This window comes from Salmo salar, chromosome ssa11 (genome assembly GCF_905237065.1).
Source record: "Salmo salar chromosome ssa11, Ssal_v3.1, whole genome shotgun sequence".
NCBI classification, from domain to species: Eukaryota; Metazoa; Chordata; class Actinopteri; order Salmoniformes; family Salmonidae; genus Salmo; species Salmo salar.
The window spans coordinates 40784505-40810618 of record NC_059452.1 but is presented as its reverse complement, the minus strand read 5'-3'; the positions used below and the strand labels follow the sequence as shown (position 1 = coordinate 40810618).

General features: G+C 44.8%; 1 protein-coding gene across 1 annotated transcript in view; it reads right to left on the bottom strand.

The window, feature by feature from the left end:
• LOC106593990 (D-glucuronyl C5-epimerase B) overlaps positions 1–26114 on the bottom strand; it is an 87604-nt gene that overhangs the window by 13813 nt on the left and 47677 nt on the right. The window contains exon 3 of the mRNA XM_045689558.1: positions 21124–21653. Coding sequence (XP_045545514.1) covers positions 21124–21640 — 517 coding nt within the window. The 5' untranslated portion in view covers positions 21641–21653. The remainder of the gene's footprint in view (positions 1–21123; positions 21654–26114) is intronic.

Genomic DNA, 26114 nt, shown 5'->3' with positions numbered 1-26114 from the left:
ACTAATCCGGACGCTATAAGAAATCCCGCTATGCCCTCAGATGAACCATCAAACAAGCAAGGAGTCAATACAGGACTAAGATCGAATCCTACTACCCCGGCTCTGACGCTCGTCGAATGTGGCAGGGCTTGAAAACTATTACGGACTACAAAGGGAAACCCAGACGCAAGCTGCCCAGTGACGCGTGCCTACCAGACGAGCTAAATGCCTTTTATGCTCGCTTCGAAGCAAGCAACACTGAAGCATGCACGAGAGCACCAGTTCTGGATGACTGTGTGATAACGCTCTCGGTAGCCGATGTGAGCAAGACCTTTAACCTGTTAGGGCTAGGGGGCAGTATTGACACGGCTGGATAAAAAACATACCCGATTTAATCTGGTTACCACTCCTACCCAGTAACTAGAATATGCATATACTTATTACATATGGATAGAAAAGACCCTAAAGTTTCTAAAACTGTTTGAATGGTGTCTGTGAGTATAACAGAACTCAAATGGCAGGTCAAAACCTGAGAGATTCCTTTACAGTAAGTGGCCTGTCTGACCATTTCTTGAACTTATTTTCCATCTCTATCATTTACTAAGGATCTCTGCTCTAACGTGACACTTCCCACGTCGTCCATAGGCGCTCAGAGCCCGGGAAAAAACAGAATGTCGTCATTCCAGCCCCAGGCTGAAACACATTATCGCCTTTCTCAAGTGGCCGATCAAGGGACTCTGGGCTTATGCGCGTGACCCGACCGCCCCCGCCTTTGGGATTTTTTCCTCTGTTTGCCGAAAAGGAGATTCCCTTTCGGAATATTATCGCTTTTCTACGAGAAAAATGGCGTAAAAAATGATTTTAAACAGAGGTTGACATGCTTCGAAGTACGGTAATGGAATATTTAGAATTTTATTGTCACGAATTGCGCCATGCGCGCGACACTTCTTTACTATTTCGGATAGTGTCTGGAACGCACGAACAAAACGCCGCTATTCGGATATAACGATGGATTATTTTGGACCAAACCAACATTTGTTATTGAAGTAGCAGTCCTGGGTGTGCATTCTGACAAAGACAACAAAAGGTAATCAAACTTTTATAATAGTAAATATGATTATGGTGAGTGCTAAACTTGCCGGGTGTCTAAATAGCGAGCCCGTGATGCCTGGGCTATGTACTTAGAATATTGCAAAATGTGCTTTCACCAAAAAGCTATTTTAAAATCGGACATATCGAGTGCATAGAGGAGGTCTGTATCTATAATTCTTAAAATAATTGTTATGCTTTTTGTGAACGTTTATCGTGAGTAATTTAGTAAAATGTTAGCGAATTCCCCGGAAGTTTGCGGGGGTATGCTAGTTCTGAACGTCACATGCTAATGTAAAAAGCTGGTTTTTGATATAAATATGAACTTGATTGAACAAAACATGCATGTATTGTATAACATAATGTCCTAGGGTTGTCATCTGATGAAGATCATCAAAGGTGAGTGCTGCATTTAGCTGTCTTCTGGGTTTTGGTGACATTATATGCTGGCTTGAAAAATGGGTGTCTGATTATTTCTGGCTTGGTACTCTGCTGACATAATCTAATGTTTTGCTTTCGTTGTAAAGCCTTTTTGAAATCGGACAGTGTGGTTAGATTAACGAGAGTCTTGTCTTTAAATAGCTGTAAAATAGTCATATGTTTGAGAAATTGAAGTAATAGGATTTTTAAGGTTTTGAAAATCGCGCCTTAGCCTGCAAGTGGCTGTTACGTAGGTGGGACGAATTCGTCCCGCCTAGCCCAGAGAGGTTAAACAGGTCAACATTCACAAAGCCGCAGGGCCAGATGGATTACCAGGACGTTTACTCAAAGCATGCGCGGACCAACTGGCAAGTGTCTTCACTGACATTTTCAACCTCTCCCTGCCTGAGTCTACATGTTTCAAGCAGACCACCATAGTCCCTGTGCCCAAGGAAGCGAAGGTAACCTGCCTAAACGATTACCGCCCGTGGCACTCACATCGGCAGCCATGAAGTGCTTTGAAAGGCTGGTCATGGTTCACTTCAACAGCATCTTCCCGGACACCCTAAACACACTCCAATTCGCATACCGCCCCAACACATCCACAGATTAAGCCATCTCTACACTGCCCTTTCCCACCTGGACAAAAGGAACACCTATGTGAGGATGCTGTTCATTGACTTCAGCTCAGCGTTCAACACCATAGTGCCCTCAAAGCTCATCACTAAGCTAAGGACCCTGGGAATAAACACCTCCCTCTGCAACTGGATCCCGGACTTCCTGACAGACCGCCCCCAGGTGGTAAGGGTAGGCAACAACACGTCTGCCGCGCTGATCCACAACACTGGGGCCCCTCAGGGGTGTGTACTTAGTCCCCTCCTGTACTCCCTGTTCACCCACAACTGTGTGGCCAAACGACACCAACATCATTAAGTTTGCTGATGACAACAGTGGTAGGTCTGATCACCAACAACGATGAAACTGTCTATAGGGAGGTGGTCAGAGAACTGGCAGTGTGGTGCCAGGACAACAACCTCTCCCTCAATGTGAGCAAGACAAAGGAGCAGATCGTGGACTACAGGAAAAGGCGGGCCGGACAGGCCCCCATTAACATCGACAGGGCTGTAGTGGAGCAAGTCGAGAGTTTCAAGTTCCTCAGTGTCCATATCACCAATGAACTATCATGGTCCAAACACACCAAGACAGTCGTGAAGAGGGCACAACAAAACCCTTTTCCCCCTCAGGAGACTGGAAAGATTTGGCATGGGTCCCCAGATCCTCAAAAAGTTCTACAGCTGCACCATCGAGAGCATCCTGACCGGTTGCATCACCGCCTGGAATGGCAACTGCTGAGCATCTGACATTAACCTGTTTAGGATAGGGGGCAGTACTTTCACGGCCGGATAAAAAAAACGTACCCGATTTAATCTGGTTATTACTCCTGCCCAGAAACTAGAAAATGCATATAATTAGTAGATGTGGACATAAAATACCCTAAAGTTTCTAAAACTGTTAAATGGTGTCTGTGAGTATAACAGAACTCATATGGCAGGCCAAAACCTGAGAAGATTCCATACAGGAAGTGCCCTCTCTGACCATTTCTTGTCCTTCTATAGCCTCTTTATGGAAAATAGAGGATCTCTGCTGTAACGTGACATTTTCTAAGGCTCCCATAGGCTCTCAGAAGGCGCCAGAACGGGGAATGATGACTCTGCAGTCCCTGGGCGAAAAACAGTAGGGGTTTTGGAAAGTCGTCGATCTGAGAACAATGACAAGGGCGCGCGCATTCGAAGACTCCATTTTCTATTTTCAGTCTTTGAACGAAAACAAGGTCTCCTGGTCGGAATTTTATCGCTATTTTACGAGAAAAATCGCATAAAAATTGATTTTAAACAGCGTTTGACATGCTTCGAAGTACGGTAATGGAATATTTGGAATTTTTTTGTCACGATATGCGCCGGCGCGTCACCCTTCGGATAGTGTCTTGAACGCAAGAACATAACGACGCTATTTGGATATAACTATGGATTATTTGGAACCAAAACAACATTGGGTGTTGAAGTAGAAGTCCTGGGAGTGCATTCTGACGAAGAACATCAAAGGTAATCCAATTTTTCTTATAGTAAATCTGAGTTTGGTGAGTGCCAAACTTGGCGGGTGTCAAAATTGCTAGCCTGTGATGGCCGGGCTATCTACTCAGAATATTGCAAAATGTGCTTTCACCGAAAAGCTATTTTAAAATCGGACACCGCGATTGCATAAAGGAGTTCTTTATCTATAATTCTTAAAATAATGTTTTTTGTGAACGTTTATCGTGAGTAATTTAGTAAATTCACCGGAAGTTTTCGGTGGGAATGCTAGTTCTGAACGTCACATGCTAATGTAAAAAGCTGTTTTTTGATATAAATATGAACTTGATTGAACAAAACATGCATGTATTGTATAACAATGTCCTAGGGGTGTCATCTGATGAAGATCAAAGGTTAGTGCTGCATTTAGCTGTGGTTTTGGTTTTTGTGACATTATATGCTAGCTTGAAAAATGGGTGTCTGATTATTTCTGGCTGGGTACTCTCCTGACATAATCTAATGTTTTGCTTTCGTTGTAAAGCCTTTTTGAAATCGGACAATGTGGTTAGATAAAGGAGAGTCTTGTCTTTAAAATGGTGTAAAATAGTTATAGGTTTGAAAAATTGAAGTTTTTGGATTTGAGGAGTTTGAGGAGTTTGTAATTCGCGCCACGCTTTATCATTGGATATTGGCGAGGCGTTCCACTAGCGGAACATCTAGATGTAAGAGGTTATTAAGATTCTACAGAGGTTTGTGCGTATGGCCCAGTACATCACTGGGGCCAAGCTTTCTGCAATCTAGGACCTATATAATAGGCGGTGTCAGAGGAAAGCCCATAAAATTGTCAAAGACTGCAGCCACCCTAGTCAGACTGTTTTCTCTGCTACCGCACAGCAAGCGATACCGGAGCTTCAAGTCTTGGACCAAAAGGCTGCTTAACAGCTTCTACCCCCAAGCCATAAGTCTGCTGAACAATTAATCAAATGGCCACCGGACGATTTACATTGACCCCCCCCCCATTTGTTTTGTAAACTGCTACTTCTCACTGTTTATCATCTTTGCATAGTCACTTCACCCCTACCTACATGTACAAATTCCCTCTGACCTGTACCCCCACACCCTGACTCGGGTCCTGTAACCCCTGTATATAGCCTCGTTATTGTTATGTTACTTTATGATTTTTTTACTTTAGTTTATTTGGTAAATATTTTCTTAACTCTTCTTGAACTGCAATGTTGGTTAAGGGCTTGTAAGTAAACATTTCATGGTAAGGTCTACACATGTGACAAATAAAGTTTGAATATTATTTATATATTTCAAACTTCATGTTTAAATTAGAAACAGTGAGAGCAGCGGCGGCAGACAGACAGAGAGCAGCGGCGGCAGACAGACAGAGAGAGAGCAGCGGCGGCAGACAGAGAGCAGCGGCGGCAGACAGACGCAGACAGCGGCGGCAGACAGAGAGCAGCGGCGGCAGACAGAGAGCAGCGGCGGCAGACAGAGAGCAGCGGCGGCAGACAGAGAGCAGCGGCGGCAGACAGAGAGCAGCGGCGGCAGACAGAGAGCAGCGGCGGCAGACAGAGAGCAGCGGCGGCAGACAGAGAGCAGCGGCAGACAGAGAGCAGCGGCGGCAGACAGAGAGCAGCGGCGGCACACAGAGAGCAGCGGCGGCAGACAGAGAGCAGCGGCGGCACACAGAGAGCAGCGGCGGCACACAGAGAGCAGCGGCGGCACACAGAGAGCAGCGGCGGCACACAGAGAGCAGCGGCGGCAGACAGAGAGCAGCGGCGGCAGACAGAGAGCAGCGGCGGCAGACAGAGAGCAGCGGCGGCAGACAGAGAGCAGCGGCGGCAGACAGAGAGCAGCGGCGGCAGACAGAGAGCAGCGGCGGCAGACAGAGAGCAGCGGCGGCAGACAAAGATAGAAATGGAGAGAGTCCTATAAAGAGAAGGGAGAGAGTGAGAGCCACAGACAGATGTAAAGAGCGAGGGGGTGGGGGGTGGCAGAGACAAAGTGAAGCGAGACAAGTGCCAGCGAGACACGGCTTATTTTAGAAACAAACTGAGAAATAGAGAGAAAGGAAAATGGCCACATTAAGTGATCAGAGAGACAGACAAGACCGTGAGGTGAAATTCAAGCTAATCCATTTCCAACGTCAGGTACCTGGAGGCTAGCCTCCTCATCCCACTACAAATAGCCTAGGCTGCCAGGCGGGTGGCACCCTGATGAATAGATAGTTTACCTAAAGAGCTCATGACAGAGACAGCAGAACCCACTAGCCATGACAATCACATTAGCGGCTAGCGTTAGGCTAGCCCATAGTGTTTTGGTGGTGGTGATTACTCTGCATTAAGCAGTGTGAATCAGTTTGTGTGAATCAGTTTGCAATGTTTTATCTTGTACAACAAGACAACACCGGACCAATGGGTGTGAATAGTTTAAAGAAGCTTCCTTATATCTCCTTTCCTTCATCTGCACCCAATGGAAAAAAGAGGGATCTACCATATTGCTTTCCGCTATCCTCAGTTCAGAGCAGATTAAGGACAAGAGATGAGGAGAGAAAGACAGTTAAGTATCAAGTATAAACCGTCAACACCAGACAAAAGGACAGCAGAGTTTAGGATTATTAATAATGGAATAGTTGAGGTTGTGACGTTTTCTGAATTTGGGGGCATAGTGTTCAGTATTCATTAGTCTGCCTTCAGTTCTCCTTACAAAACCCAGGCAGTTGCCAGGTCGCCCTCCATCCATCACACAAACACTCAGCGTGCACATCCATTATTTCTCAGGGGCTGCTGGGTAAAAAAAGACATGTCTGATGTAGAAAGGATACCTGGCGCATGAAGACTCTCCAAAGAAAATAAATAATTTGTGTGAAAATAGCTTATAATGGTTTGACTATTGCTTAGATCTTCCTGAGCTATGTCGACTTTAAAGATGATGCAAGCCATTCTCACTTAACTTGATTTACACTAGGGCCGCGTGGCACCAGGACTGCAGCTGTAAGCACCATGGCAGGGGATTGCTACTCCTGCTACACGCTCCAGGAGTTAAATTAAGTCTTAGGTTTGGCGACAGTGTCTGGCCTAGATTCTATTCAGAGTCCTTAGCCCCCTCCACACACACACCTCCTCCTCCTCCGGATGAAGAGCGTCATATACATCATTAGAGGGTGGGTGTGTGTGTGTGAGAGAGAGACTAGGGGAAGAGAAAGACCGTAAGAACATAGACTAGAACGTGATAAAGAAAAGCTCTATGGGTTGAGGAGTGAAGCTTCTCTCTCCAGTAATGACAGACACCCTGCTAGAACTTAATTCCTAAAGATTCAACTTTAGCAGCAACTCAGTCACCTGATAAGAATTTTCCATAAGCTCCAACCATCGGCGAAATAGCGGATAAACTGCTTTGTCAGCCGGCTACTCTTTCCACTTCATTAATTAACTAGGCTTCTTTTCATTTAAAAAGTTTCAATTCGTCAGAAAAGTCAGTAGAGCCTTCTCCCACTCGAATGAACGACATGAATCTTCTAGTGATCTATTTATAGGACAGGCGCCTGTCAGTCAAAGCCAGAGATGACAGGGACACACTGCTGGATTGTCAGTCTGCTGTCTATCCCGCCTCTCGGTACCCGTGTGATCTTTGTGCGCTCTGGTTGGCTGCAGTCAAATTTCTTTTCATGGAGGAGCGTGATCCTCTTCAACATCTCCTGTGAGTGAATTTACACTTCCAATGTACATTAATGCAAGTGGTAACGATGAGTTAAAATCCACTTCATTATCGTTTTGAGGCATATTCATTTATTTTCTTTTGCGTGTTTCATAGGCCTACTATAGCCAGCCAAAGAGTCGCGGCCCATAGACTATTTACTGTGCTTTGATTGATGACCAAACAGCAAGTGTTGACCAGTTTATAAAAGGTGTCGAACTGACTGAAAAGTCCATCTTCTAGATCCCTTTGCCATTTATAAATCATACTTTGCTATTTATAAGTCCATGGTACCGCATCGGGACAAGTAAACCAAAAGATCTTTGTATTTTCCTAGGATTCCAAGCCAATGTCGAGACTTGCCAGTGACCTCTAAAGTGACTCGTCAGTGAAACCTGGTGATGGTTGCTCGCGAACGAACGGCTCTTTTTGAACGCATCTTTTAGGTGAAGGAATCGAGTTGTTCATTTAGCTCTCCAATTTGCATACTGGTAGGCTACTACTGCTTTTTTGGCAATTATCTGCAGATAAATTATGAAAACATTCGGTTAAGATGTTGAATCCTTGCTGCAGGAACAATAGGTAGTAGAGAAAATATGATAAATAAAACAGATTGAAGGTTATAAAAGCTAATGTCATGGTACTTGGTATGGTATTATTCAGAATATTGATTTAGGCCTACTGATTTGATTGAAGTGTCCACAAGTAGTCAACTGCTGCTTTCTGTGTAGCAAAGCCCATGTTAAACACTGGCTTCATTCTTCAATCACACCTGTAGGTCTTTTCATGTCTTTTAATGGGCGCCTGACTTGGTATAAAAGTGGGGGGTCTGGGTGTCCTCCCTCTAACATGTTTTTAAATGTTATTTTAAACCCATTTCCCTTCAATTCTATATTTTTTCTCAACAGGGAATCCATGTTTACATGACATAAAAAAAAACTGAATTGAAAGAGTAGACTACAATCTTTTCTGACAAGATTACTAATCTACCGCCTTCCCTCAAAGTTCTACCCACAGTGATTGATTGACAGGTCTGAAACCCTACGAACTGACTCAAACATCCTGTCCCCTCCCCTGACAATTCCACCCACAGTGATTGATTGACAGGCCAATCAATCACTGTGGGTGGGATGGTCAGGGGAGGGCAGGGTGTCAAACTCATTCCATGGAGGGCCGAGTGTCTGCAGGTTTTTGCTTTTTGCTTTCAATTAAGCCCTAGACAACCAGGTGTGAGGAGTTCCTTACTAATTAGTGACCTTAATTCATCAATGAAGCTCAAGGGAAGAGCAAAAACCCGCAGACGCTCGGCCCTCCACGGAACGAGTTTGACATACGTGTTAAAAGGATAGTTCACCCAAAATGACATTGGTTTCCTTACCCTAAAAGTGTCCAAAGCAGCAGAGCCAATAAAATAAATAATTTGAAGAACAAACGTCATTGTGGCAATTCATGTTGCAGTAAAACTGTAAATATGACTAACCTCAAGAGAAGACTTGTTTAATGTTAAAATCATTCCCGCTGGGCCACCACCCTTTTTCTAGGCCCACGGACCAATTTCACACAAGAAACTTATTGAATAATAGAATACACAAGGGGCAATATCGAAATGCTGTCCGCTAGACTAACTAACTAAACCTGTAGTAAGCATGGTCAAATTACTGACCGGGGTGGGGCCCATTGATCATCAGTTATCATATAAAAACTGCAAACATTTGCCGCCACCCTACGGCAAAATCCACCCTACGGCAAAATCCAAAAACAACTAGCATGCTGAATTCATCCATTTTAAGAAATGTTCATCGTAAAGTCAACAACTCATTTTACCAATCTGGGTGGTAAAGTCATTAACGTATTCAATAATTTAACTGTGTATTTTTCAGATGGAATATAGACAGAATGTACCAGAGGCCACCAAAATAGAGCTTGTTCTGCAAAACAAAAATCCCTGGGGGGTATGCCCCCCCAGACTGGAACTCCCTGGCTGGCTACTTTCTCCATGTACTTACAGAAAACACTGCTGATATACATTCTAATAAGTCAAAAAATTTATACCTACGCCTCTCTTCTAATATAGAAACGCAAGGCATAAAGCGGACATGACATCACGTCAAAATAAATCACTTATTGTTCCGTGAATTGCATTTATACGTCAAAGAGTTGCCTTTTGAACAAGAAACGTAAACAAATGAGTCCACTTGACATCTCCACTCTGACCAAGTCTGTTGTGGAGGAGTCTCTCAGCGGATAGTGAACGCTTTGAGTTGGTCCCAGAGTGATTAGGCAGGGTTAAAGTAGGGACAGAGATGAAAGGAGACCCATGTTTAATGCATTATGCTCCAAGGGGCCTTCACTAAATAACTTTTCCATGGATACCAGGGCGCATCGGGTAGAAACGCTCCCAAAACCTTACGGCTGAGCCCTCGGGTCCCTCTGGGCTGTGACGACCTAATTAAATGGAGTGATATATTCACCCCTTTATAAGATGCAAAGTTGCAGTTGAGGTGCGAGATAGTGCAAGTCTCTCCTCGTCTATAGGAAATGGGTGAGAGAATAAGTAAGCTCCCCCCGATTCATACAGTACCACACATGGATTGTGCTCAGCTCCTGACTGACCCATTTTCCACCCTAGCCAAATGCAGCCCTCCATACCTGTGGTGCAGAACACTGTTGGGTAAAGGTAGCAGCATTTACTACCCAGCTGGACCTAATAACAGGGTGCAGTTCAGCCATGCAACAAATTTAGAGTGCCGCAGCAACGAATACATCTGCAGGGGATTGAATTATTCCATATACAAACTGCTGTCAGTAAATTCCTATGACTGTTCCTGAGACGATTGTTTCCGGTCAGTGGCTTATTTTTCTCATTTAAAAGAAGTTAAAAGGTTTCACATTTTAATGTTGGTAATTTGCATAATTACACAATCGTCAGCAGGTAGTGAGAGCACACGAAATGTTTATCACTTCAGGCACATGTATTAATATTGTAATATAAAGCGCTGAGCTTTTTTGCCTCATTCATCAATTAATATCAAATGCAAATTGGAGTACAGAGCCCAAAAAAGTTGAGACTTCACTTTCAAAATTAATGACATAATAGCTCCCTGAACTGCTACCCTCACAGTCCTCCCCCCCTCAAGTATACAGGCCACTTTACCAACTAGCATTGGGAAGGGTCCAGCATGGTAATAATGTGGTTTAGAGCCAGAGCTTTCTGAAATGGGCTATTGATATATGGGGGCTTTCATTTTAACAAGAGGTGCCTATCAGTAATGACTTTAGTTAAGGCCCGACTCTCATTATTAGAAGGCTAGCTGGCCCAGTTCTCATTATTAAAAGGCTAGCTGGCCCAGTTCTCATTATTAAAAGGCTAGCTGGCCCAGTTCTCATTATTAAAAGGCTAGCTGGCCCAGTTCTCATTATTAAAAGGCTAGCTGGCCCAGTTCTCATTATTAAAAGGCTAGCTGGCCCAGTTCTCATTATTAAAAGGCTAGCTGGCCCAGTTCTCATTATTAAAAGGCTAGCTGGCCCAGTTCTCATTATTAAAAGGCTAGCTGGCCCAGTTCTCATTATTAAAAGGCTAGCTGGCCCAGTTCTCATTATTAAAAGGCTAGCTGGCCCAGTTCTCATTATTAAAAGGCTAGCTGGCCCAGTTCTCATTATTAAAAGGCTAGCTGGCCCAGTTCTCATTATTAAAAGGCTAGCTGGCCCAGTTCTCATTATTAAAAGGCTAGCTGGCCCAGTTCTCATTATTAAAAGGCTAGCTGGCCCAGTTCTCATTATTAAAAGGCTAGCTGGCCCAGTTCTCATTATTAAAAGGCTAGCTGGCCCAGTTCTCATTATTAAAAGGCTAGCTGGCCCAGTTCTCATTATTAAAAGGCTAGCTGGCCCAGTTCTCATTATTAAAAGGCTAGCTGGCCCAGTTCTCATTATTAAAAGGCTAGCTGGCCCAGTTCTCATTATTAAAAGGCTAGCTGGCCCAGTTCTCATTATTAAAAGGCTAGCTGGCCCAGTTCTCATTATTAAAAGGCTAGCTGGCCCAGTTCTCATTATTAAAAGGCTAGCTGGCCCAGTTCTCATTATTAAAAGGCTAGCTGGCCCAGTTCTCATTATAAAAGGCTAGCTGGCCCAGTTCTCATTATAAAAGGCTAGCTGGCCCAGTTCTCATTATAAAAGGCTAGCTGGCCCAGTTCTCATTATAAAAGGCTAGCTGGCCCAGTTCTCATTATAAAAGGCTAGCTGGCCCAGTTCTCATTATAAAAGGCTAGCTGGCCCAGTTCTCATTATAAAAGGCTAGCTGGCCCAGTTCTCATTATAAAAGGCTAGCTGGCCCAGTTCTCATTCTCTTAAAGCTAGCATCATTCGTTGTCGATTCCAACACTAACAAGGCCTCCAAGCTAGAGTTCCAATGCCTTTTTAATTGGCTTTACAAACAAATCAAGTATGATTATGTTTGCAGTAAAAAAAAATGTTTTTAAAAGTCTAATTGCATTTAGGTGGAGGGGCAGGTGATGCACGTCTTACATGCCGTTGGTAAATGGGATGCGTCTTGTTAATCAAGTCTGAAATCACATCAGCACAGAACAAGTGAACATTTTAATTTAGCCATCACACAAACTTTACTGGATTCTGCTGATTATCCAAAAGGATCTGTAATTTCCCTAAGAAAAGCAGGTGGTTATCAAGCCATGTCTGATTGAGTTAAAACAATGTGGAAGGGCCAAAAAAATTCTGTTTATACCTGATCTCAATGGCTCTTGATCATGATTTTCTGTTCTAGTCAAATCCACCCTTTTAATTCATATTACAGGGTACTAAAATGGTACCACATCCATAGAGAACTAAATACTACTTGTTAGGCAACAACACATGGCAGCTACCATGCAATGACCATAAATACCATGTAGAATAATATGACGCATAGCATGACGCCTGCTATGCGGTCAGAATTTGAATAAGCCAAGAAAGTGAAAGTGGCATATGATGAAATGAACCCCTAGGGAGAGAGAGACAGGACAGTGAGAGGCATCAGAGAGGAGAGTAATAACAAGGAGATAAATGGAAGGAACATGAGGAGAGATGTTCTCTCCTTCCACACTTGGCAGTATTGCTGTGACTTCCAGTAAGGAGAGAACAAGAGACAGCACAAGAATGAGAGAGAGCGAGAGAATGAGAGAGTTAGAGAGAGAGATGCAGAGGAAACGCACTGTTAGATGAGGAGGGGGGGGACGGGGGGGGACCTGCTCTCTCCATTGTGCTGTAGTCACGGCAGAACAAAAACCCAAGGCCATCCTTGGGGAGAATTTCTTGTTTAAACAGAGAAGATAAATGAAAGTGGACTGGCAGAGCAGTAAGGACAGGGACGAACACAGAGGTAGGGAGACGCTTGGTTACACTCCGGCTCAGTAAGTGGAGCACTGAGGACAAAGGCAGACAATGTGTGTGAGCTTCTGAGATACTGTGCTCTTTTCAAGTCGTGTGTTATAGCTGACATATTCACACCTACCCACACACCAACACGAAGCATACTTCACAACCCACAAGATAGACAAATAGAACACACAATTCAAAATGTTATTGGTCACATCCACATATTTATCAGATGTTATTGCGGGTGTAGTGAAAGGCTTGTGTTCCTAGGTACAGCAGTGCATTAATATCCAACAATACACACAGATCTAAAAGCAAAAGAACGGAATTAAGAAATATATAAATATTAGGACGAGCAATGTCAGAGTGTGTGTGTGACACACAAACTCAGCAAAAAAAGAAACTTCCCATTTTCAGGACCCTGTCTTTCAAAGATAATTCGTAAAAATAACTTCACAGATCTTCATTGTAAAGGGTTTAAAGACCGTTACCCATGCTTGTTCAATGAACCATAAACAATTAATGAACATGCACCTGTGGAACGGTCGTTAAGACACTAACAGCTTACAGACGGTAGGCAATTAAGGTCACAGTTATGAAAACTTAAGACACTTTCTGACTCTAAAAAACAAAAAGAACGATGCCCAGGGTCCCTGCGTGAACGTGCCTTAGGCATGCTGCAAGGAGGCATGAGGACTGCAGATGTGGCCAGGGAAATAAATTGCAATGTCCGTACTGTGAGACGCCTAAGACAGCGCTACAGGGAGACAGGACGGAAAGCTGATCGTCCTCGCATTGGCAGACCACGTGTAACACCTGCGGGACAGGTACAGGATGGCAACAACAACTGCCCGAGTTACACCAGGAACGCACAATCCCTCCATCAGTGCTCAGACTGTCCGCAATAGACTGAGAGGGTGGACTGAGGACTTGTAGGCCTGTTGTAAAGAAGGTCCTCACCAGACATCACCGGCAACAACGTCGCCTATGGGCACAAACCCACCGTCGCTGAGCCAGACAGGACTGGCAAAAAGTGCTCTTTACTGACGAGTCGCCGTTTTGTCTCAACAGGAGCGATGGTCGGATTCGCGTTTATCGTCGAAGGAATGAGCTTTACACCGAGGCCTGTACTCTGGAGCGGGATCGATTTGGAGGTGAAGGGTCCGTCATGGTCTGGGGCGGTGTGTCACAGCATTATCGGACTGAGCTTGTCATTATTGCAGGCAATGTCAACGCTGTGTGTTACAGGGAAGACATCCTCCTCCCTCATGTGGTACCCTTCCTGCAGGCTCATCCTGACATGACCCTCCAGCATGACAAGGCCACCAGCCATACTGCTCGTTCTGTGCATAATTTCCTGCAAGACAGGAATGTCAGTGTTCTGACATGGCCAGCGAAGAGCCCAGATCTCAATCCCATTGAGCACATCTGGGACCTGTTGGATCGGCAGGTGAGGGCTAGGGCCATTCCCCCAGAAATGTCCGGGAACTTGCAGGTGCCTTGGTGGAAGAGTGGGGTAACACCTCACAGCAAGAACTGGCAAATCTGGTGCAGTCCATGAGGAGGAGATGCACTGCAGTACTTAATGCAGCTTGTGGCCACACCAGATACTGACTTACTTTTGATTTTGACCCCCCCCCCTTTGTTCAGGGACACATTATTCCATTTCTGTTAGTCACATGTCTGTGGAACTTGTTCAGTTTGTCTCAGTTGTTGAATCTTATATTCATACATGTTAAGTTTGATGAAAATAAACTCAGTTGACAGTGAGAGGACGTTTATATATACATACACACACTCATACATATATATACACACACACACGCATACATATGTACATACACTACCGTTCAAAAGTTTGTGGTCACTTCGAAACGTCCTTGTTTTTGAAAGAAAAATACATTTTTTGTCCATTAAAATACCATCAAATTGATCAGAAATACAGTGTAGACATTGTGTGAGCTAATCCAACTTGATCATTTTAAAAGACTAATTGTCATTAAACTCTTTTGCAATTATGTTAGCACCACTGAAAACTGTTGTGTTGATTAAAGAAGCAATAAAACTGGCCTTCTTTAGACTAGTTGAGAATCTGGAGCGTCAGCATTTGAGGGTTCGATTACAGGCTCAAAATGGCCAGAAACAAAGCACTTTCTTCTGAAACTCATCAGTCTATTCTTGTTCTGAGAAATGAAGGCTATTCCATGCGAGAAATTGCCAAGAAACTGAAGATCTCGTACAACGCTGTGTACTACTCCCTTCACAGAACAGCGCAAACTGGCTCTAACCAGAATATAAAGAGTGGGAGGCCCCGGTGCACAACTGAGCAAGAGGACAAGTACATTAGCGTCTAGTTTGAGAAAGACCCCTCACAAGTCCTCAACAAAACACCAGTATGTAAACATCATTAAAGTGACCAGTGATTCCATGTCTATGTACATAGGGCGGCAGTCTCTAAGGTGCAGGGTTGAGTAACTGGGTGGTAGCCAGCTAGTGAGTAAGTTCAGGGCAGGGTACTGGGTGGAGGCCGGCTAGTGATGGCTATTTAACAGTCTAATGGCTTGAGATTTTTCCAGTCTCTCGGTCCAAGCTTTGAGGCACCTGTACTGAACTCGCTTTCTGGATGATAGTAGGGTGAATAGGCCGTGGCTCGGGTGGTTGATGTCAATGATCTTTTTGGCCTTCCTGTGACATCAGGTGCTGTAGGTGTAGGTGTCAAACACTCAGACAGAAAATAAGCTGATCAGAGATTAAAACCACGGGTACCCACACATGGAGACCCTCACACTCCATTGTCTACCAATAGTCCACCATCTCCACGTTGTGAAACAGGAGACCCCTGCGTAGCGGTACAAGCACAAAATGGTGCTCCATTAAGTTGCCACAATCAGGTCTTGTGATCTGCCTGATCAAATCCCAGTTTCATTTGCTTAATGCAACTCAATTGATGGTGCATTATTCACAAGGGGCCAGTGGTGGATTACTCAAGCCTGGTTTCCTGGAAAATTCTCCTGTGGACTGTGCAGCTAAATGGCTCTTAAGCACGTATGGACACTGTCCTTTAAGACGGGTCCGTTCAGACTGCTTTGCACACAACCACTAAGTGCTGGCCCTGACGTGCCATGTATAAACTAGTGTGTGATAGAGCTTTAGTAGTTTCTTTCCTGGTCCCCGTTTATGGAGTTGCAAGGAGGGGTTATGGAGTTGAGGACAAAGGCAATGAATGTTGGGCTACTTTGCTTTCTTACATTTGACTATTCACAGAATTCTTCCAATCCTGGTCTTGGGGTGCGACCATTCACAGGGCCCAAAAAAGCCACATTGCGGAGAATGAGGACAGAATCACGGAATCAAGATATTAAAACGGATTTCAACAATATTCAAAAATGTATTGAACTTAGTAGAAAGCACATTACTTTGCCCAAGACAAGACTAGAACAGAATGCATCAGTGATTCGTATTTCGCTGCAACTTTATGAGGCGGCGAGGAATGCCCGTGTCTGCGCGGCGAGGAATGCCCGTGTCTGCGCGGCGAGCGCATGTCTGCACATTGAGTAGCCGTTAGGGATGATGCTAATTATAACCATCTTCTGTTCGATGGAAAGGCTTTCCCAAAAACCTTACCAATTAAAATGTCTACCACAAAGTAGCCTATGCCTACCTGGCAGAATGATATGACCATTTGCATCAATCCAGTGGCTATTTGTTTTGAAAACTCTCCAACCACATGAACGCTACACAAACGGCGCTAACCAAACAGTCTCTCGTTGGTTCATACTACAACCCAAAATTAAAAAAAGATCAAATTTTGTTATTTTTAAAAAGTTTGGGAATTACAGAAACCAAAACGGAGAAAACTAAATTTTGGGAAAAACAAATAAGATTTTATAAGGCCATACATTCGTGATGGTATTGATCAATAAGTAGTAATTAAGGCGATTAAAGGATTGATAGACTAGCTCTAATTTCCTGTGCGTCAGGTGAATCAAAAATATTGGTTGCAATATGGTTGGCTGGAATTAACCTGTTGGGGCTAGGGGGCAGTAATTTGCACGGCCGGATAAAAAAAACGTACCCGATTTAATCTGGTTACTACTCCTGCCCAGTAATTAGAATATGCATATAATTAGTATATTTGGATAGAAAACACTAAAGTTTCTAAAACTGTTTGAATGGTGTCTGAGTATAAGAGAACTCATATGGCAGGCCAAAACCTGAGAAGATTCCATGCAGGAAGTGGAAATCTGATTTGTGGAATCACCTTCAACACTTTGCCTATGAAACACACCGTGAGTTAGGATTCATTTAGCACTTCCTAAGGCTTCCACTAGATGTTAACAGTCTTTACAAAGTGGTTTGAGTCTTCTCCGGTAAAAACTGACCGAAAGAGGCTTGGAAAGTTGGTCATAGGGGAGGGCCATTACTACTATGACGCTGGCGCCCATGGGTACCCTTTTCATTCCGAAATGTTTAGTAAGACAATGCAATCGTCCGCCTTGAATATTATTGAAGCTCTGATTGAAAAAGGCCCTAAAGATTTGTTAGACAACGTTTGAACGAACGTAAATATCTTTTTTGCACATTCGTGACGACAAGTCCAGCGCGCCTCGTACATTATGAGTAGCCTTCGAACGCGCTAACAAGAAGGAGCTATTGGGACATAAAATATTAACTTTTACGAACAAAACTACATTTGTTGTGGACCTGGGATTCCTGGAAGTGCCTTCTGATGAAGATAATCAAAGGTAAGGGAATATTTACAATAGTATATTTGATTTTAGATGGTTCCAAGATGGCGCTAACCTGTATCACCTAGCCTATTTTTCTGAGCATAGTACCTCGTTTATTGCAAAGTGTGATTTCACAGTAAAGTTCTTTTTAAATCTGGCAATGCGGTTGCATTCACGAGATGTTCATCTATAATTCTTTGAATGACAATATTACATTTTAATAATGTTTTCGAATAGTAATTTTGTAAATTGTAGCGCAGTTTCACCAGATGCATTTGAGGAAAAATATTTTCTGAACGTCACGCGCCGATGTAAAATGCTGTTTTTATATATAAATATGAACTTTATCGAACAAAAAAATGCATGTATTGTGTAACATGATGTCCTAGGAGTGTCATCTGATGAGGATTGTCAAAGGTTCCAGGTCTCCGGCAGCCTCTGGAACTGCCGGTCTGCAGCCAACAAGGCTGAGTTCATCTCAGCCTATGCTACCCTCCAGTCCCTAGACTTCCTGGCGCTGACGGAAACATGGATTACCACAGATAACACTGCTACTCCTACTGCTCTCTCTTCGTCTGCCCACGTGTTCTCGCATACCCCTAGAGCATCGAGCCAGCGGGGTGGTGGCACTGGAATCCTCATCTCTCCCAAGTGGACATTCTCTCTTTCTCCCCTGACCCATCTGTCTATCTCCTCATTTGAATTCCATGCTGTCACAGTTACCAGCCCTTTCAAGCTTAACATCCTTATCATTTATCGCCCTCCAGGTTCCCTTGGAGAGTTCATCAATGAGCTTGACGCCTTGATAAGTTCCTTTCCTGAAGATGGCTCACCTCTCACAGTAGTTCTGGGTGACTTTAACCTCCCCACGTCTACCTTTGACTCATTCCTCTCTGCCTCCTTCTTTCCACTCCTCTCCTCTTTTGACCTCACCCTCTCACCTTCCCCCTACTCAAGGCAGGCAATACGCTTGACCTCATCTTTACTAGATGCTGTTCTTCCACTAATCTCATTGCAACTCCCCTCCAAATCTCCGACCACTACCTTGTATCCTTTTCCCTCTTGCTCTCATCCAACACTTATCACTCTGCCCCTACTCGGATGGTATTGCGCCGTCCCAACCTTCGCTCTCTCTCTCCCGCTACTCTCTCCTCTTCCATCCTATCATCTCTTCCCTCTGCTCAAACCTTCTCCAACCTATCTCCTGATTCTGCCTCCTCAACCCTCCTCTCCTCCCTTTCTGCATCCTTTGATTTTCTCTGTCCCCTATCCTCCAGGCCGGCTCGGTCCTCCCCTCCTGCTCCGTGGCTCGACGACTCACTACGAGCTCACAGAACAGGGCTCCGGGCAGCCGAGCGGAAATGGAGGAAAACTCGCCTCCCCTGCGGACCTGGCATCCTTTCACTCCCTCCTCTTCTCTCTTCTGTCTCTGCTGCTAAAGCCACTTTCTACCACTCTAAATTCCAAGCATCTGCCTCTAACCCTAGGAAGCTCTTTGCTACCTTCTCCTCCCTCCTGAATCCTCCTCCCCCTCCCCCCCTCCTCCCTCTCTGCGGATGACTTCGTCAACCATTTTCAAAAGAAGGTTGACGATATCCGATCCTCGTTTGCTAAGTCAAACGACACCGCTGGTCCTGCTCACACTGCCCTACCCTGTGCTTTGACCTCTTTCTCCCCTCTCTCTCCAGATGAAATCTCGCGTCTTGTGACGGCCGGCCGCCCAACAACCTGCCCACTTGACCCTATCCCCTCCTCTCTTCTCCAGACCATTTCCGGAGACCTTCTCCCCTACCTCACCTTGCTCATCAACTCATCCTTGACCGCTGGCTACGTCCCTTCCGTCTTCAAGAGAGCGAGAGTTGCACCCCTTCTGAAAAAAACCTACACTCGATCCCTCCGATGTCAACAACTACAGACCAGTATCCCTTCTTTCTTTTCTCTCCAAAACTCTTGAACGTGCCGTCCTTGGCCAGCTCTCCTGCTATCCCTCTCAGAATGACCTTCTTGATCCTAAATCAGTCAGGTTTCAAGACTGGGCATTCAACTGAGACTGCTCTTCTCTGTGTCACGGAGGCTCTCCGCACTGCTAAAGCTAACTCTCTCTCCTCTGCTCTCATCCTTCTAGCCCTATCTGCTGCCTTTGATACTGTGAACCATCAGATCCTCCTCTCCACCCTCTCCGAGTTGGGCATCTCCGGCGCGGCCCACGCTTGGATTGCGTCCTACCTGACAGGTCGCTTCTACCAGGTGGCGTGGCGAGAATCTGTCTCCGCACCATGCGCTCTCACCACTGGTGTCCCCCAGGGCTCTGTTCTAGGCCCTCTCCTATTCTCGCTATACACCAAGTCACTTGGCTCTGTCATATCATCACATGGTCTCTCCTATCATTGCTATGCAGACGACACACAATTAATCTTCTCCTTTCCCCCTTCTGATAACCAGGCGGCGAATCGCATCTCTGCATGTCTGTCAGACATATCAGTGTGGATGACGGATCACCACCTCAAGCTGAACCTCGGCAAGACGGAGCTGCTCTTCCTCCCGGGAAGGACTGCCCGTTCCATGATCTCGCCATCACGGTTGACAACTCCCTTGTGTCCTCCTCCCAGAGTGCTAAGAACCTTGGCGTGATCCTGGACAACACCCTGTCGTTCTCCACTAACATCAAGGTGGTGACCCGATCCTGTAGGTTCATGCTCTACAACATTCGCAGAGTACGACCCTGCCTCACACAGGAAGCGGGGCAGGTCCTAATCCAGGCACTTGTCATCTCCCGTCTGGATTACTGCAACTCGCTGTTGGCTGGGCTCCCTGCCTGTGCCATTAAACCCCTACAACTCATCCAGAACGCCGCAGCCCGTCTGGTGTTCAACCTTCCCAAGTTCTCTCACGTCACCCCGCTCCTCCGCTCTCTCCACTGGCTTCCAGTTGAAGCTCGCATCCGCTACAAGACCATGGTGATTGCCTACGGAGCTGTGAAGGGAACGGCACCTCCATACCTTCAGGCTCTGATCAGGCCCTACACCCAAACAAGGGCACTGCGTTCATCCACCTCTGGCCTGCTGGCCCCCCTACTTCTGAGGAAGCACAGTTCCCGCTCAGCCCAGTCAAAACTGTTCGCTGCTCTGGCACCCCAATGGTGGAACAAGCTCCCTCACGACGCCAGGACAGCGGAGTCAATCACCACCTTCCGGAGACACCTGAAACCCCACCTCTTTAAGGAATACCTAGGATAGGATAATGTAATCCTTCTAACCCCCCCCCTTAAAAGATTTAGATGCACTATTGTAAAGTGGTTGTTCCACTGGATATCATAAGGTGAATGCACCAATTTGTAAGTCGCTCTGGATAAGAGCGTCTGCAAAATGACTTAAATGTAAATGTAATGTAAATGGTTAGTGCTGCATTTAGCTGTGTTTTGGGTATTTGTGATGCATGCTAGTTGCTTTGAAAATGGCAGTGTGATTATTTTGGGCTGGGTACTCTCCTAACATAATCTAATGTTTTGCTTTTGCTGTAAAGCCTTTTTGAAATCGGACAACGTGGTTCGATTCAGGAGAGGTGTATCTATAAAATGGTGTAAAATAGTCATATGTTTGAGAAATTGAAGTTATAGCATTTATGAGGCATTTGTATTTCGCGCCACGCGATTCCACTGGCTGTTGACTAGGTTGGGACGCAAGCACGTTCCCAGACAGGTTAAATGCCTTTCCTCGTGGACAGTGTTACGGATCAATGTTGGCGCCTCAAGGGATTTGACTCACCTTCCACTCCACTGATGCACTTGACGCGGTCGCGCACCTCCACGTTGTATGCCTCGAAGGACATGAAGACGCCGTCCGGGTGGTAGGGCTCGCGCTGCGCGTACACCTTGGAGTAGCTGTGCTGGAACTCAAAGCGCTCGTAACCGTCATACTGCACCACCTTGCCGTACACGTCAAAGTACTTCTCCAGCCAGCTGAAAGGAAAGTACACTTCAGCACCGTCCCGCCGACCCTTTATCGTGACGTCGTCGTTAATCAGGCAGTCGATCTCTTCGTACTTGATGCCGGCAGCTCCGCCTACTATGGGCGGCGGCTCCGGGGGCTGCGGGGGTTGCTGCTGGCTGCTAATGCTGGCGTCGCCCCCCTTGGCGCTGGGGGGTGGCGGCGGGGCCCGTGGGAGGAAGCGCAGGGCGGTGTCGCTGGAGCAGCGGTTCCACAGAAGCACGGTGAGGAGGGTGAAGAGGGCGCAGATGACGATCAGGGTCTTGTAGTTGACCCGGGCCGCCAGGCAACGCATGGTCACAGCACACCTGCACAGGGGATAACAGAGAATTATTAATAGTATCCTTTGACAACATTAAGTATATAAAACACATACAGTGCCTTGGGAAAGTATTCAGACTCCAGAACTTTTTCCACAGTTACGTTACAGCCTTATTCTAAAATTGATTAAATCGTCATCCCCCCTCAATCTACACACAATACCCCATAATGACAAAGCAAACACAGGTTTTTATACATTTTTGCAAATGTATTACAAATAGAAAAACTTAAATATCAGATTTACATAAGTATTGTGGAGGGGTCTGAAAACTTTCCGAAGGCACTGTAGATACAGGCAGCCTTCCTACTTAATTTGCCGCAGAGGAAGGAGTTTAATGGCTGTGATAGAAAACTGAGGATGGCTCAACAAAAAGAAGGAAGCCGGTACAGAAAACAAATACTCCAAAATATGCATCCTGTTTGCGACAAGGCACTAAACTAATACAGCAAAAAAAGGTGGCAAAGCAATTAACTTTTTGTCCCTAATACAAAGCGCTATATTTGGGGAAAATACAATCCATTACTGAGCGCCACTCTCCGTATTTTCCTCATGTTATGGGTATGCCTGTAATTGTTAAGGACAAGGGAGATTTTCAGGATAAAAAAAATAAACTGAATGGAGCTAAGCACAGGCAAAATCCTAGAGGAAAACCTGGTTCAATCTGCTTTCCACCAGACACTGGGAAATTAATTAACATTTCAGCAGGACAATAACCTAGAACACAAGGCCAAATTTACACTGGAGTTACTCACCAAGAAGACAGTGAAATGTTCCTGAGTGGTAGAGTTACAGTTTTGACTTAAATTTACTTGGAAAATCCATCGGAAGACCTGAAAAATGGTTGACTAGCAATGATCAACAACCAAATTTGACAGAGCTTGAATATATATATATATTATTTTTTTATAAAATGTTGCACAATCCAGGTGTTGAAAGCTCTTGGACACTTACCCAGAAAGACTAGTCTCTGCTAAAGGTACTTCTACAAAGTATTAACTCAGGGGTGTGAATACTTATGTAAATTAGATATTTCTGTATTAAATGTAATAGATTGGGCCCAAAAACATGTATTGTGTTTAGATGGGTAAGAACATTTCTTTTCATATACATTTTGAAATTCAGACTAACATGTGGAATAAGTCAAAGAGAATGAATACTTTTGAAAAGTGTTTCTTTCCCCCTCAGACTTAAATAAACAATTCCAGGTGAAAGGTCATAGCTTTCCAGGGAGGGGGAAACACACACACACACACACACACACACACACACACACACACACACACACACACTACTTCTATATGAATAAAATAGTGTAAAACGGCTGTCAACTCAACTGGTTGTAAATACCTGCAGTTAACTTCTGCTATACGTTAGGTGATCAAGAACATTGCCTTCTTCATTTTTCAATATTATGAAGGTGTTCTTAATATTTTGTATACTCCATGTACTTCTGCTGTACCACTACTACTGTCACCGTATGTGTGGATCTCAACATCTTCAACAAAAACACATGCAAAGTGTTATCTGGGAGCTCCATTGATACAAACAAGAGAGGTGTTGGGATGTGGAGAAAAACAGCACAGATAGTCACTCCAACACTAGCCTACTGCTCTACACCGACAGGTCTGGGCTCCCCAGCTCACGGTTCTAGACGACAGGTCTGGGCTCCCCAGCTCACGGTTCTAGACGACAGGTCTGGGCTCCCCCAGCTCACGGTTCTAGACGACAGGTCTGGGCTCCCCAGCTCACGGTTCTAGACGACAGGATTGGGCTCCCCAGCTCACGGTTCTAGACGACAGGTCTGGGCTCCCCAGCTCACGGTTCTAGACGACAGGTCTGGGCTCCCCAGCTCACGGTTCTAGACGACAGGTCTGGGCTCCCCAGCTCACGGTTCTAGACGACAGGTCTGGGCTCCCCAGCTCACGGTTCTAGACGACAGGTCTGGGCTCCCCAGCTCACGGTTCTAGACGACAGGTCTGGGCTCCCCAGCTCACGGTTCTAGACGACAGGTCTGGGCTCCCCAGCTCACGGGTGATCAATTAAGGAATATTGATCACACAAAGTAGACTAAACCACTTAAGAAGATGCAAGGTGATTGAGGAACATCTGCAGATGAGTTGATGAGAATTGAATGCAGATTAACTTGAGGAAAGGAACCAGCATTATGGTAAATGTGATGACGAGCAGCATTGGCAATTAGTTGTTTGTGTACGCTTTTGCAGATGCTTCCGCTTGAGGGTTGGGAATGGAAAACATTCATTCAACTACCACTTCAGAGGCTTGCATTGGCCATTTTAAATGAGCACAGGGGTGGAGGGTGAACAAGGAGTAAATAACTAGAATAGTGGTTTCCAAATAGTGGATCACAGACAGCCACAACCAAAGAGGGACTAAACACTTGTCTACGAGAACAGTATTAAGAACTTGAAACGCTTTGAGGTGAGGGTTAAAACTAGATAAAAGGCTGGAGTAGACGTCTACCAGGCGAACGAGACGCGTCGATTCATTCACCCAATTAACAGTGCCAATCAGCGCGGGTACGAGGCTCACGTCAGCCATGTTGTTTCTGGCATTTCCATCGTCCTGAGAGAAATCAATAGGCAAACCCCCTCACTAATTACAGCTTACGGCGCTAGGAGTTGCAGATGCAGCAACGACAAAGACTCGGCCTTCCCACAATACAGGAGGCGAGAGAGAGGGTAGAAAATCATTACTTCCAAGAGCATCTCAATGCTTCAGCTTAATCCAGCCACAGCTAAAGGTCAGCACAATGAATGCGCATTAATTCCACAATGGGAGCAATCTGCCCTAGCAACGCCGAGTCAAATTACAACGATAATGGTCTCTGGTCTCCAACAAAGTTATACACCAAGGACAAGCATGTAGCCAGACAAGGGTGACCGGAGTCAGGAAGTTCCAGTTCTCTCTAATAGGCGTGTAGAGTAAAGGCATGATATGATACAGGATATGAGGCAGTATAGGCTACTCTCTTAAGAACAGCCTTGAGTGCTGGGTGATTTAAAAATGTCAGTCAAATGATCAATAATATAAGAATGCTCTTAGAATTTTTTTACATTTTATTTACAATCTGTAGACACTATGAGAATAGAAAGGTTCAGAACTTTTGTTAAACATCACAGCTGAAAACTATATACTAAATAGAAACCAAAACTGGATGGTGTTCAGAGATAGATGGGAGGGGAGCTGAAAGATGGGACTAAAAACAAACAAAAGATAACCATTGTAAAATATACAGTGTCTGTAAAATGTATATAGTATGTATACACTGGAAGTAGAAGCCTAAGTGTTGTTGTCGATTCGTTTACTCCAATTAGGGGAGGAGTGGTAGGGTTAGGGGGAAATAAAGAAAAACATACAGTACCAGTCAAAAGTTTGGACACAGGGTTATTTTATTTCTAATTTCTACATTGTAGAATAATAGTGAAGACATCAAAACTATGAAATAACACATGTAGTATCCCCCCAAAAAGTGTTAAACAAATCAAAATATATTTTATATTTGAGATTCTTCAAAGTAGCCACCCTTTGCCTTGATGACAGCTTTGCACACTTGGCATTCTCAAACAGCTTCATGGAGGTAGTCACCTGGAATGCATTTCAATTAAAACAGGTGTGCCTTGTTAAAAAGTTAAGGAAAGAAATTCCACAAATTAATTCATTTGAGCCAAATCAGTTGTGTTGCGACAAGATAAGGGTGGTATACAGAAGATGGCCCTATTTGGTAAAAGACCAAGTCCATACTATGCTTATTTGAGCTGTTCTTGGCAAAGGGAATTGACAGTAGATCATTACTTTAAGACATGAAGGTCAGTCAATGCAGAAGATTAAGAACTTTGAAAGTTTCTTCAAGTGCAGTCGCAAAAACCAACTGGCCACAGAAAAGAAAAGACCCTCTGCTGCAGAGGATAAATTCATTAGTTACCAGCCTCAGAAATTGCAGCCCAAATAAATGCGTCAAAGTTCAAGTAACAGACATCTCAAAATCAACTGTTCAGAGGAGACTGCGTGAATCAGGCCTTTAAGGTCGAAATGCTGCAAAGAAAGCACTACTAAAAGGACACCAATAAGAAGAGACTTTCTTGGGCCAAGAAAACAATATTTTTTCTTCCAATCACCATGTCTTCATGAGATGCAGATTAGGTAAATAGATGATCTCCACATGTGTGGTTCCCACCGTGAAGCATGGAGGAGGTGTGAGTGTTCTTTTTCTGGTGACACTGTCAGTAATTTATTTAGAATTCAAGGCACACTTAACCAGCATGGCTACCACAGCATTCTGCAGCGATACGCCATCCCATTTGATTTGCGCTTAGAGGGACTATCGTTTGTTTTTCAACAGGACAGTGACCCAAAACACACCTTCAGGCTGTGTAAGGGCTATTTGACTAAGAAGATTGATGGAGTGCTGCACCAGATGACCTGGCCC